The 14784-nt window shown below is 41.8% G+C and overlaps 1 protein-coding gene across 4 annotated transcripts in view; it reads left to right on the forward strand.

Moving 5' to 3' along the window:
* Nucleotides 1-9994, forward strand: part of PRICKLE1 (prickle planar cell polarity protein 1) — a 65708-nt gene extending 55714 nt beyond the window's left edge. The window contains exons 2-8 of one of the 4 annotated variants that reach the window (XM_075059078.1): nucleotides 149-328; nucleotides 2621-2734; nucleotides 3563-3700; nucleotides 4180-4383; nucleotides 4944-5130; nucleotides 5270-6133; nucleotides 7535-9990. In XM_075059078.1, coding sequence (XP_074915179.1) covers nucleotides 197-328; nucleotides 2621-2734; nucleotides 3563-3700; nucleotides 4180-4383; nucleotides 4944-5130; nucleotides 5270-6133; nucleotides 7535-8391 — 2496 coding nt within the window. In that variant the 5' untranslated portion in view covers nucleotides 149-196 and the 3' untranslated portion in view covers nucleotides 8392-9990. Of the gene's footprint in view, nucleotides 1-148; nucleotides 329-2620; nucleotides 2735-3562; nucleotides 3701-4179; nucleotides 4384-4943; nucleotides 5131-5269; nucleotides 6134-7534 lie in introns of those variants that run through there. The other 3 variants (XM_075059080.1, XM_075059079.1, XM_075059082.1) reach the window with 3 other exon arrangements.
* Nucleotides 9995-14784: the final 4790 nt, after the last annotated feature.

Genomic DNA, 14784 nt, shown 5'->3' on the forward strand with positions numbered 1-14784 from the left:
AATTGCTTGTAGCAAGTTGTAATGATGCTTCAATCATTTATTGTTCTGGGCAACACAAGGAATACTGAACTGTTGTAAGATCATTTACACTGATAATTAGTTGTTGCATGTTCAAGTCTATTAAAGCTCTGCTAATCTCTTTCTCCAGATCAATTGCTTGATGAGGTGCAGCTGAAATATTTAACGCTTCACACTTATGCCACTGGAGATGGAGCCCAAAGCCAACAATCTCGTTTTCGGGTGTCAGCGAAGCTCAACATCGGACGATGACTCTGGCTGTGCCTTGGAAGAATATGCCTGGGTACCCCCAGGCCTCAGACCAGAGCAGGTATCAACTGTGCTTCTGCATTTTTAAAATAAGCCTTGTAAGGACTGTCTAAGAGAATGATACGCTGCCTCTACAAGTCTAATTAAATTCTTATAATGTAGAAGACTTAAATTTGTCTAGAACTCTTCTTGTTTTGTTTCCTATTCTAATGAGGCTTTGTTTAGGGAGCTTAAAATCCTCAACACCAAGGAGTTTTAGGTTCCAAAAAAAGGTTCCCAGTCAATCTTTTTCAGTGAATATGTGCCACAGAGGTATGTATTGTCAAGTCTAAAAGCAGCATAGAAATTTGCTTTCTCTTTGAAATATGTTATTAGGTTAAATTAAAGCTCATAGCATACCTTGTGGCATTGTTCTACTTGGCCAGTACCTCACTGCACTTGTACAACTCTTTAAATAATTAGGCATTTGACATCTAGAACATGTATGTTACTACAGCGCACACAAACGCAAGTGTTCTGTCACTGTGACAAGTAGTAATATATTTTACACTTGTTTAAATAGTTGTATGCCTGCCATTTGTTCATGCCAGGATTTCTCTTGTACGATCTCTGGAGCTGAAACTCATGGGCTGGTTGGGCTGTTCCTTCCCCTCTCCTCTTTCTTCTTTATAGCATCATGGTAATGGAAATAAAAGTGAAATTACTGATGAGCAAGTTGCTGTGGGAGATCAAAATGAACCTCTCATGGTGTTCATTTACTTGATAATATTGCTTGATTTATTGCTATATTTACTTGATGATTGTGCTGAAGCTGTGTACTCAGTAATATCCAGATCTCAGACTTGAGTGTTAAATGGACAGAGTGGCTTTGTAGCATCTGCTAACAGAGGTAGAGCAAACCTCCGTCACCTGGCAAGCTAATACAGTCCATAGTTATAAAGGTGCAGAAGATGTCTCCTTTTTGCTATGCAGAGATTTTCTTAATCATGAATAAAGTAACAAGTCAGCAGGAATGGCAAATAATGCGCTATTTTTAGGGAAACTCTTTTTATCGCTTACTTAAGCATATATAAGAATCCTGATGAATCAGACCTTAAGGCAAACAGCAAGCTAACGTTCTGCCAGCGCAATTAAATGCCCTAAAATATCCTCATAATCCAGCTAGCTTAAACTCACTAAAGATTTTTTTTCCCAAGAAGAATGACTTATTTTGAGAACAGTGCAATAAACTTGAGAAAAGGGCGTAAAGTACCTTTTAAAGCTTCACTTCTTACTGCATGTTGTTATCTTTTCCTGCAGCTTCTTGAAATACAGTCAGTAGTAAGTGAGCTTACAGTAGACTTCTGATGTTTAAATTTTGGTTAAATGAAGACCAAGTCATGTTTTGTACAACCTTTCTCATATAATTTTGATTGCTTCCTGAGTCAAGTGACTGATTACTGCTTCTTTTTCATCAGTCTTGCACAGTAATAAGCTGTTGACCTGAGTGTTATTTCAATCTAGATGGCAAGTAATATTTTTGCCAATAGTCAGCTCTTATTTACAGCCCCAGGCCTCGTGACAAGCTGGAAACTGCATAGGAAAAACAATAAATCTGTAGCTGTTCCACAAAAATATTTTTTGCCATTGGGCTTTGTCATAGTGTTCATTACAGCTTTCCTGTCATAATTTTCTTCCGAAAAAAAAAAAAGAGTGAAGATTGTTAAGTGTGTACACCTAATATTGATTTATCAAAAACATGCAGCCTGTGAAAATTTTGTAGTTAATTTGCATCTGATTGAAATGTGGCTGGATCCAGCCTCCTCCCAAGGGAAGGATGTTTCCACCTTCTTACCAAAGCCCACATGGAAGCAATGAAAGCTGATGCTTTGGGTGAACCTGATCAGCAGGAGACTACAAAACAGCTTTTGTCTCAACAATGTGTAAAATGCAGAGAGCAAATTAAATTTGTTTATATAGTGGCTGTTTTCTGGAAAGCTTCATGCCTTGTGTGGTAAATTGCAGAGGGGAAACTTGGAATTTCCACCGGGTTGTTGACCAGCCCTGAAGGGGGTGGGAATAATGAGAACATTAAATGTGCATAATTTATGATACCCCCCTAATTGTCACTGCAAATTGCATTCCAGAAAAGCAATTCAGCAGCTGGGTGCTAGTTTTATCAGAGACAATTCAGGTTTGCTGAGCTGGTTCATCTGGGTCTCGTATTTCCAGCAGAAACCCTGTCACAGGTCTAATGTAGCGTAACCTTCTTCCTTCGTAAACGAGACCCAAGATAAAACAGTAGCTGAAGGACGGTTGCGGTGCTTGGGTGATGCGTGTGCCTCGGTCTGAACTCTGCGTTCCTCCTGGTCAGGTCCAGCTGTATTTCGCCTCCTTGCCAGAGGAGAAGGTCCCTTACGTTAACAGCCCTGGAGAGAAACACCGAATTAAACAACTTCTCTATCAGCTGCCACCCCACGATAATGAGGTAAATACACAATTTAGGATGCACCGTCAGGGCTTAGGTCTCCCTGGCGGCTTTTACGTGGAGAATTGCCTACCCGTGTATTTATTACAGGCCTAAACCGTGGCATCTGACCTATAAAGCAGCACGGTGTGTACACTGAGTCCATTGTTTAGCTGTCCGGTTGGCTTGTGTGCAGATAAGAGCTGTCTGGAAGGACACTGCCTTTGCTTGTTAGGGAGGCTGGTGTCACTGCAATAAACTTAACACAAGTTGGTTTTATAGTGTTTGCAGCCACCCACCAATTACCAGGAACCTACAAATTCCTGGAATTGCATTGTAGCACACAAAAAGGATGCTTTGTGATAGTAAAAGGTTTGCATCTCAGATATGCAGTGTAATTTGGAGTAGAAGTGGAAATAACAAACAAGCTCTTTGTAAGGGAAGGGGGCGGGGGTGTCAATACTTAAGATCTTGTGTATACTGCAATACTTAGTTGTGGGCGCTTAACCATAAATCTAAAGGACAACGTTATGGCTGATTTAGGTCCATTCCATTATTTTAGGATGGCAGCAGGTTTTGGTTTGGCTTTTTAAAATCTTACTTCTTGCCTAGACAACTTCTTAGTTTAGTATGGTGGGGTTTTTATCCTGTAATGCAAAATCTCTCTCTGTGCTACTTTTGTATTATGCCATATTAGCTAAACGTTAAGACGGTAGAGAAGACAAGTTGGAAAAGTTTAATGATTGCCAGCACACCTGATGAATTGCTTGCATATAGGCACTTACTTATTAATCTGTTACTTTAAAAGCTCAGTATCTAAAATAAGTTCTCCTGCATTTTCACTGGAAGGTGAGATACTGCCAGTCTTTAAGTGAAGAAGAAAAGAAGGAACTGCAGATGTTCAGTTCTCAGCGCAAAAAGGAGGCACTCGGCCGGGGCACTATTAAACTACTCTCAAGAGCAGTGATGCATGCGGTTTGTGAACAGGTAATACTACTGGTGCCACAAGCCAGCTAGCGGGCTGAATAATATAAAACTTGCAGTATCTCAATATTATGTGTAAGCTTCTCTCTGTCTATGTTGGAACACCAAAAAAAAAAAGAGTATTTTTGAAAATGCATGTAAATAGAAAGAAGGTAGTGCTTGCTTAAGCAAAACACAACCTTTGATACAGGGAATGAACTGAATCTTTGATACATTTCCTACCCAAAAAACCCTGTTGCTGACTCATACTAAAGTAATTACAGGTCAAAACCAGGCATATGCTTAAAAAGTGTTATTATGTATAAAATAAACTTGTATTCACAAAGGGTTTGTCTAGACCAGAATTGAGAATATTTTTTTCCCTCTTGTCAGAATTTTGGGATAAAACCTGCATATTGGGTTTGGTGTTTTAATTTAGTTTAAATGCTAGAAGCTAGTAGTTTGGGATGGGAAGCGTGTTCACTTTCTGGTTTTGTTCCTAGTGTGGTACAAAAGTAAATGGCGGTGAAGTTGCAGTTTTTGCCTCAAGAGCTGGGCCTGGTGTGTGCTGGCATCCCTCATGTTTTGTGTGCTTCACGTGTAACGAGCTGCTCGTTGACCTTATCTACTTCTACCAAGATGGGAAAATTCACTGTGGCAGGCACCACGCTGAACTTCTCAAACCTCGATGTTCAGCCTGCGATGAGGTAAATAATTCACATTTTACAGCCAATCTACACTCCTGTTGTTAACAAACTGCATCACTTGGGCAATTACTAACTTCAGCTGCATTCATTTAGGAAGTCAGGACTCTGCTACATAGATATGTTTGAAGGCCGAGGTGTTTCATTTCTTGTCAAATTTGCAATATTACAAGCAATGTGACGGTATTTAGAAAGCACGTGCCTGTTTGTATTTAGAACTGAATCTTGTAGATTGAATTAGAAAAAGGATCTGTACAAGTACTCCAAAATATCATCCTGATAGCAGCTTCTTTAGTGGTTGAGTTCTTATGTTATCTTTTTAAAGAAAAAAACCCCACACATTTTTTCTGTTTTGTTTTGGGTTTTTTTTTTTTGTTATAGAAAAGGTCAGAATGCTGCAGTCGCTGTGGGAGAGTGTTGTTTCTATCTTTGTACTCAAAAAGCAGCTAAATAAAAATAAATTTAGCATGCGAACTGCACAATTAGGGTATTTTGCATGCTTCAACTCCCAAGGTGAAGTTTTGGCCACTTAACTAAAAGTTTACTTTTTTATCTCTGAAAAGATTATTTTTGCTGATGAGTGTACAGAAGCTGAGGGTCGCCACTGGCACATGAAGCACTTCTGTTGCCTCGAGTGTGAAACAATCCTGGGTGGACAGAGATATATCATGAAGGATGGGCGACCGTTCTGCTGTAACTGTTTTGAATCTCTCTATGCGGAATACTGTGAGACCTGTGGGGAACACATTGGTAAGTATGTCCTTTTTAAGCATTAAACTTATATATAAGGGAAAGCCAATTTATGAAATTATTTCACATTCCAGAAGTGTGCATTCTGCAAGTAATTTTTTTTGAGAAACCCAAAGCATTGGTTTTTCTCCCTTTCCAGGTGTTGACCATGCTCAGATGACCTATGATGGACAGCACTGGCATGCCACAGAGACTTGCTTTTCTTGTGCTCAGTGCAAGACCTCTTTGCTTGGCTGCCCTTTCCTTCCAAAGCAAGGGCAGATTTACTGTTCAAAAACCTGCAGCTTGGGAGAGGATGTTCATGCCTCCGACTCTTCCGATTCTGCATTTCAGTCTGCTCGATCTAGAGATTCCAGGAGGAGCGTTCGCATGGGAAAAAGCAGCCGGTCAGCCGACCAGTGCCGCCAGTCTCTCCTCCTCTCGCCGGCCCTCAATTACAAATTCCCTGGCCTTTCAGGCAATGCTGACGATACTCTTTCTCGTAAGCTGGATGACTTAAGCCTTTCAAGGGAAGAGGCAAGCTTTGTTAACGAAGACTTCTGGAAAGGAAGAGTAGAGCAGGAAATGCCTGAAGACCCTGAAGAATGGGCTGAACACGAAGACTACATGACTCAACTTCTTCTGAAGTTTGGTGATAAAAGCCTCTTCCAGCAGCCTGCTGAAGTAGACATTAGATCAAGCGAACACTGGATTTCTGACAGCATGGTCAAGAGCAAGTTGGACTTGAAAAAAAGTAATCCAAGCCTAGCAAGTAAGAAGTATCAGTCAGACATGTACTGGGCCCAGTCACAAGATGGCTTGGGTGACTCTGCCTACGGCAGCCACCCAGGCCCTGCCAGCAGCAGGAAAATCCAGGAGCTAGACATGGAACACGGGGCGTCAGGATACAAACACGACCAAACTCCATGGTATGGAGGTTCGCTTGAATGTTTGTCTGACCTGAAACAGCAAGAGCAAAGTGTTCGAGACTCAATGGATTCTTTGGCTTTGTCCAACATAACAGGTAATGGGGGAAAAATTGACTGGTTTTGATGGAGAGGTCCACCAAAGCATGCGTGTTGGAGTACTTTGAACTTTTTGTGTCTGTAATTTCTAAAAAGCTTTAGTAGCAAGAGATGCATGTAAAGTAGGCAATAGCTTTTATCAAGCATGTATTCTTCCACAAGATTACATTTCTGCTACTCAAATTCTATTTAAATTCTTCTCCTTTCCTTCTGAATTCCCTTTCCTTTGCTTGTAACAAAAAAAACTCCATAATGTTAAACAGAGTAAGAATGGTCTTGAACTATCCATTTGTTATATACAAACCACCGCTTTAAGCAAATGAAGATGATTTTTTTCCATACCTTAAGTACAAGAAGTTGCACTACATACTAGGATAATATTAAAGATAATCTGCAAAACACTTTAGGTAATTTCCTGATTTGCTTGTAAAAATATGTAGAAAATCTGAAAGGATCATAAACTTCTTAGCCTTAGGAAATGAGGTTTATGAGATTATCTTTCTCCATTGACTAAGGAGAAACTGATAATCCACTTTGGTGAACGTCCTTGTCAAACGTGATTGAAATTAGCCAAAGGGATAAAAGTCACATATGCCAAGTGTGTGCATGCGTGCGTGTGTGCGTGCGTTAACCTTCCTTTCCTATTTCCCTACAAAAAACCCAAACCTGGGCGTTAGGTATGAGAGACCCATTTTAAAAGTTGTCCTATCCTCAGCTCCATTCCTGAATTATTGTAGCTACTTGTGTAGCTCAGGCCTGACCCCACGCTGCATTGCCCAAGCAGTAATGAAGGAACTAATGAGGGGAGTTTGGTTCAGGGGGCACAGGAGGAGGAGGAGGAGGAACTAGAGTTATTGCACCTGGGAAGGTCACAGGGCAGAGGACATTGCTGTTGTGGGAGCGAAGGGTCATCGGACACAAACCAGGAGTAAACCAGGCGAGCTTACTGCTGATGATTTTTGGAGGGTAAGGATCCTTCTTTGCAAGGCAGTAAGCCTAGCTTTCCTGTAGCAACAGCTGGAATACTGAATTAAGTGATAACCAGAAACATGAAATATTTAGCCTTAAAAATGGCAAGCATGGACTGTAGAATAATTTTAAGTAATTCTTTTTTCTTAGAGGCTTAGCTGTATGCGTCTACAATTTTTAAACTCATTAAATTTCTTCCGCTCTTGATGTCCTAGTGTTAGCTAATTCTTTGGTAATCAGAGCTAATACTTAAACATTTTAAGTCAAAACAAAGCTTGTTCTTCTGTGAAGCTAGTCCTTTTGGTCATAGTTCCAAAAACCACTAATAAGGTCTGCTTTACTGAAAAGAAATGTTTACTATTTTGTTACAATACTTATCTCTCTGATAGTCCTCTCATTTTCTTTTCCTTCTGTTTCCATTCCCACCGCAGGGGCTTCAATGGATGGAGAAGGCAAGCCACGGCCATCTCTCTACTCTTTGCAAACTTTCCAAGAACTGGAGGTAGAGGACTGTGAGAAAATGAGCAACATGGGAACTCTGAATTCTTCAATGCTCCACCGGAGCACAGAGTCCTTGAAGAGCCTGAGCTCAGAGTTGTGTCAGGAAAAGGTCTTGCCAGAGGAAAAGCCAGTGCATATGCCTGTACTGAGAAGATCTAAATCCCAGTCTAGACCGCAGCAAGTGAAGTTTTCGGATGACGTTATTGATAATGGAAGTTACGAGAATGTTGAAATACGTCAGCCTCCAATGAGTGAAAGGACACGTAGGCGCGTTTACCATTTTGAAGAGCGTGGAAATCGGCCTTCTCATCATCGTAGAAGAAGTAGGAAGTCTCGTTCAGATAATGCACTTAACTTGGCCACAGAAAGAAGATGCTCTCCAAGAGAGAGATTTCGTTATTACTCCCCTCAGGATCATGAAAAATTTATTCAAAATAGAAGCTCACGTGAGATTCGGGCCTATATTCAAAATGCAGAGCTGTACGGACAATATGCCCATACTAGGTCTGATTATGCACTGCGGAATCAGGTGGTTGATAAATTTTTTGGATTGTATGGTGACGAAGATGACTCCTGGTGTTCAACTTCATCCTCGTCATCTGATTCTGAAGAGGAAGGATATTTTCTAGGACAGCCAATTCCACAGCCACGATCACTGAGATATCCATACTATACAGATGACCTTTCTGGTCCAACTACTGCGTTATCTAGTTCTCAGTTTGGACAAAGGACAACCAAATCAAAGAAGAAGAGGGGACACAAAGGAAAAAATTGCATCATTTCTTAATTTGTTTTTAACAGTTGGGAAGACCAGTCAACTCTGTAGCTCCAGTCTGAACCACATCTTTTTATATTAATAATTGTACTTAGGCAAGTTGCTAAGGTTCTTAATGCTTTGCCAGTGTAAATGATAACCCTGCCAGAGTTTACATTGTACAAGTAACACTCAGAAATGTCACCATGCTGAATGATGATCTGCTCAGATATTGCTAGGTTTACATAATATGTTTCAGCTGTCAAAATACTGTTATTGCAGTTCTTGATACAGACATTTTGTAGACATTTTATTTTATGCTTGCTATTCACCCATGTTGAATTATCTGAGAGAGGGGATTCAACAAAGATCAATAAATACAATTGTCAGTCCTGTGCTGTAGCTATACCCACGCAGGGTGATCTTTGACTTTTTCCTCTTAACCACCAAGAAAAAGAAGGCTCTGTACTGTGCCCTTTCTTCATTGATAAAGCTCACTCTTCCTCCTTGAAGTTTCCTTACAAAAACTGGATTTTTTTTTTTGTTTTATTTGGGAAAACGCTCCTTTTCCAAAGAGTCCACTATTAAGGAGGCAAAAATCAGAACGTGGGAGCTGAAATGCTTGAGGCCTTGATGTATCCTAAAGCAGCCGTAAATGGTTTATATGTTTAACTTTCATGTTTTTCCTTCCGCAGCTTTTTAAGAATGCCATCCCTCTGTAAGGGTTGGGGGTTTTTTTTGTGCCTGTTTAAAAGGAAGATATTAATTCAGCTGCTGGAATTGGATTTAGCTGCCAATGAGTGATGATGGTTTTTAGGCCGTGCCCCCCACCCCCCAGCAGTGAAAGAGAGAGAGGTACAACTGCTGGAGTCCTTTGCTCAGGCATGTAACCCCATTTAAGTCAATGAATCTACTTACGTAACAAATACTTTCATAAGGGCTTAAAGGATTAGGCTCCAGAATTGTGTCTTTTCAAATGCATTATCCAGGTTTTAAAATGTATTAGCTGCAATTCTAAATCAAAAAACATTGATATTTATAATGTAGTGTATTTCATAGGCTTAAATGTATTCATAATTTAACAGTGCAAATACTAATGTACATATTGTACAGTTAAAATTTTAAAAGCTGAATATTTTTATATCCCTGAATTTGAAGAAGTTTGTTACAATATCAAACTAGATTTGTTAGGGATTTAACAGCAGCATTATGGATGAAATATTGCTTGTATTTTAGTCAGGGGTTTTAAGTTGAAAAATATTGAAAAATGTTTAGTGCAAAACAGCTTAATTTTGTCTACTAGGTATTAAAAGCTCTGTATGCATGGTGGGGCTATGTAAATACTCTCTAAACTATGGCCCTCTTAATCTTGCAAGTGTTATTTATGGGTCAAGCAAAATGTAAACTATATAAATGTAAAAACCACACAAGCCTGGAATATATCAGTACAACAAATATGCAACTCCTGTGGTTGTGGATTTTTTTTTGTTAAATTATTGTTCCACTCCTTGTCCAAAACTAGTTTCTGAAGTTCACTTACATAAAGGAAGAGAAATGCTGGGTGGTTGTAGAAGGCAAGCTGGCAAAAACCTGTAAAGTAGTAGGTCATCCCAGAAGTTGCCTTGAACTCATATGCGGAGTAGGAGCTATTGTAAGTTACAATAAACTTCTTCCAGTTTTTTAGATAAAGGGCAGAAATCTGTTACTTGAATTAACAGTGACATCCACCAATTAAAATAGTAAATGCTAAAGCCATTGGCTTTCTGACCACCTGAAGAAAGGTAATTAATGAAATAACATGCTTCTTACTAAAAAAGCCTGGCAACTTGAACTAAGCTCGCCCTTCTTGAGGATGTAGAAGTCTGGAAATAAAAGCAGCTAGAAGAAGGGGAGGGAATGGACACACACGAGTATTGGCTTACACCAAAGAAAATGAAGTTATTGCTAAGGCTAAACCAAACTAGCAGTTACTTGCTTGTATTTTTCAGGGTAAAATAAGCAAACGATCCTTTACTCCCAGAGGTGGTATTCACCATATAAGTCACTCTTCTAGTACAAACAAGTCTTGTGTACATAAAAGCTGATCAAAGTAATACCGTGCTACATCGCGTGGGCCAATGGGCGGCTCGTGGGATGCTTCCAGCTGGCGGGCTGCTCCGGTGGCTCAGGCAGCGTTTGCTTCCCTAGCAGCCAGATGCCTGTTGTGCTTAAGTGTCTTACAACCCCCAGACTGCCAGGACTTCCAGGACTTGAGGAGAGATGACGACTTGTTAATTCTTTGTCCGGGATGCTCAAACAAGGATTGGGACCTTCCATTCTTACCTGCATTTCCGAATATGGGGAACCACGATCCTCAGAAACGAAACGCTCTGCTTGCTACTGCTGTCTCCTTTTTGGAGCAAGTAACTGTCTCGCGGAGAAACGTCTCCACCGATAGTTCTGATCTTACACCATCTCCTGAGATACAGCGTACGTACTCTCCCAAGGTGTAATGTCTTAGGGAGTGTTAGATGATAGAAGTTCTCCACAGATTGTTAGTTGCTTCCTAATACTTCCTTGTTTAAAAAAACCCCAACAACCAACTGTTCAACACAGATCTCTAAACTGCCTCATTTACAAACTATCTTCAGAGTTAACTTTCACATTACCTCCCTCTAAAGCTCGACCTAAATCTCTTCCCCATGCCCTTACACAAAACCCAAGGATAACTTAGGGCTAAATGTCATTGCTGGGGCACTGTGAACTCCCTGCTCCCGCAGAGGCTCGGGGTACTTCAAAATGAGTGATGTAAGTAATGACACTTCCCACCACCACCTTTTATAGCGTTATTTTTCAGCTGGAAGCTTTGGCAGCGGATGGAGACCTTTCCTTGTACTCAGTTTTACTCCGAAAAAAAATGGAGAGGCGCGTTTGTCCATGCAAACAGCAGCGCTTGTACGTAGTGCTGCTCTCCTGCTGAACAGCATCCATTCTTCCAGCCCGAGGCAGGCGCTCTGACCTGTTTTCCCTCAAGACCAGGCTCAGCCAAGGAAGGTTCGGTTGCACAGCACGATGCCTAGGGGAGCAGTGCTCCAGCGTTGTTGCCTTCCAGTGGTTAAGCAGCTTGCTCAGAGCTAGTTTAGATATTTTCTAATGCCCTGAGGCACATACTTCTCCCTTACCTCCGCTGGGGTGCAGGACCACAAGTCATTAACAGCATTAAAAAACATTTAGAAAGCTTTGTTTTGCTGCGGACTGGACTGCTAAGAGACATTCATGTCAGGGGAAGAATAACAGGTACTTGTAAGCACACTTAATGAAAGATGGGTCAACTTGTATTTTTATCCACTTTAAAAATTAGGCACGAAGTTTAAAGATGGCTATACAACTTTTTGTTTTTTCAGCTTGACATAAACAATTTCTACTTCATTATTTTTGATACTTCTTGTGAGAAATGTTTCTAATTGGTTCTTCCACCTTTATATATGAAGAGAATGGTATGGGATACAGCATCTGCTACCAGCACAAGACTCAGATACAGTCACCAAAGCTGTAAATTCTGTTTTGTGTTATTAGAAGTAGCACCTATAGTCCAAGTGGAGCTTATACCGTGGTAGGCACCTAAGCATCACACAGCTGCTCACTCACTACCTGCCCAGTGGGATGGGGGTCTCTCATCTCAGAAGGGTTAAAGTAAGAAAACTCATAGGTTGAGATAAAGACAGTTTAATAAGTAAAAAACCCAACCCAACCCAAACAAAAAAAAAAACCAAAAACCAAGTGATAAAAAAACCCCCAGTTACTCTCCATCAGCCAACCGATACCTAGCCAGTCCCTGAGCAACAGCAGCCCTGACAAACTCCTCCAACCCCAGCCATTTTATTGCTGAGCACGACGTCCTACGGGCTGGGATCTCCCTTGGGTCAGTCGGGGTCGGCTGTCCCGGCTGTGTCCCCCCCCAACCCCTTGTGCACCCCAGGCTCCTCGCTGGTGGGGTGGGGGGAGAAGCAGAACAGCCCTTGGCTCTGGGTGAGCACTGCTCAGCGGGGACGGAAACATCCCGGGGTTATCGACACTGTTTGCAGCACAAATCCAAAGCACAGCACCATACCAGCTGCTATGAAGAAAATTAACTCCATCCCAGCCAAAACCAGTACAACCTTCATGATGGTGAGAAATACTAGGGCAATACATTATCCTCATCAAAAGAGGAAACCTTGCACAGAAAACGGGGTCACAAGTTACTGCATCCTTCTCCAATACAAGGCATTAGCTCCTTTTGTATCCATAGTGGTTTTATCGCTGATTTTCATGCTAACTCCTTTACGTTGTCACTCAAAGCTGCCAACTCACCCAGTGGGGTTACAGATCCATTCAGAACCGCTCCGGCTTCGGCAGGTAGCACTGAATTTCCACGCTCCTTTCTTCCCTTTTCCTCTTCCCTTTTTATTCTTTTAAGGGTATCTGCACATTAACAAGCGCTAGGAGTCAGTTTTGTTTTCAGGAGCTCTGAAGGTGACAAAGAAAAGAAATTCCTCCAGCACAACATCTGGTTCCTTCCACCAACGTTCTTCCTACCCCTTTCCAGGAGTCCCATCAAGGCTGGCCACGAGAGCAAGGACAACTTTTTACACTGATATAAATCCAAAGTATATGTTTGCTTCTACAGGAAGCAAGACTAAAAGCCATGTTTCTTGCTTAAAGTAAGGGACTGGCATAATATTTTACTTATGTCAACAGAAAGCCTACATCACAAAAGGTGAAATGTGAATATTCAACATAACAACAAGTAGTAAATGGAAAACCAGTTGCCTGTCACTCATGAATGTGAATTAAACCTTTCACAGAAATAGCAATTATAAAAAAATTCAAAAGGCTCCTTAGTTCATGAGTAAAATTTAATCCATTTTAAAAAAAAAAAGTCAGATTAAGCTAAGGGCAACCTAACAAACTTTTGAAAGATCTTACTTGCAGAGAGATCTGGGTAGACTCGAGAGCTGGGCAATCGCCAGCTGTATGAAATTTAACAAGAGCAAGTGCCAGATTCTCCACCCGGGAAGGGGTAATCCTGGTTATACGTACAAACTGGGGGACGAGAGGCAGGAGAGCAGCCCCGCGGAAAGAGGTCTGGGGGTTTGGGTTGATGGCAAGTTGACCACGAGTCAAGAGCGTGCCCTGGCAGCCAAAAGGGCCGACCATGTCCTGGGGTGCCTCCAGCACAGCATCGCTGGCCGATGGAGGGAGGTGACTGTCCCACTCTACGCCGCCCTGGTGCGGCCCCACCTCGAGTTCTGTGCGCGGTTTGGGGCACCTCAATATAAGAAGGACATGGGACTGTGAGAGCGTGTCCACAGGAGGGTCACCAAGATGGTCAGAGGCAAGACTTACGAGGAGGGGCTGAGGACAGTTGGCTTGTTCACCTTGGAGAAGGGAAGGCCGAGGGGTGACCTCATCGCAAGGGGTGACCTCATCGCAGTCTACACCTTCCTCACGGCGGGCAGCGGAGGGGCACGAGCCGATCTCCTCTCTGGTGACCAGCGACAGGACACGAGGAGATGGAATGAAGCTGCGTCAGGGATAGTTCAGCTTGGACATTAGGAAAAGGTGGTTGGTCGCTGGAACAGGCTTCCCAGGGAAGTGGTTGCAGTTCCAAGCCTGTCAGGGTTCAAGGAGAGTCTAGACGACACTCTTAGTCATACGGTTTAATTATGGGTCCCTTCCAACTCCAGATATTCTGTGATTGTAAGCTTAGGTCTTACTTTGCAGAAGAACACTTGAAAAATCAGATACTTTTATCATAGTAAATTTAATCAGGCTTCTAACAAAGGAGACCCCTAACAAACTGTACAGTAATAATGGACATTTTTAATCAAAAATATATTAAACACAATTTCAGTATTTTTTTCATTAGCATTTCTAACCCAGAGCAGAAACTCTGATGTAACACCCTGAAGGCTCTCGGTCCTGTAGACAAGTAGTGAAGCACCGTAGTTACACTTCTGCCTCAGAGAAGACTTTGCCTGTGGTTTCATGACTGATCTCGGTAAACCGGGTTGTTGCCAGAAGGGGCGGGTCAGGTCTAGCTACTGTGCCACAACAGGTTGCCTCTTCCCCCCTCTCCCTCCCCAAATTAGCATCGTGTAGGATCTGCGAGCTGATTCCCACTCACTGTGCAGCCCACACAATCCCAGGTGCCAACAAGGTAAGGTGCAGGTCATCTCCTTTGAGCAACGTGAACTCTTAGAAACCAACAAAAGCCAACTACAAAACCACACCCTACCAACATAAAAACTAATCAGGCATCTCGGGAATCTGATGTAATATATATTTAATATACCATATCAAGATTTGCATGTGTAAGATGCTGTGATACATACAGTACCTTGTACATGCAAAATCATTGCTATTTCATTTACTTTTCTGCACACCATTCTGATGAAATCTGAG

Source organism: Buteo buteo, chromosome 28 (genome assembly GCF_964188355.1).
Source record: "Buteo buteo chromosome 28, bButBut1.hap1.1, whole genome shotgun sequence".
In the NCBI taxonomy this organism is placed as follows: Eukaryota; Metazoa; Chordata; class Aves; order Accipitriformes; family Accipitridae; genus Buteo; species Buteo buteo.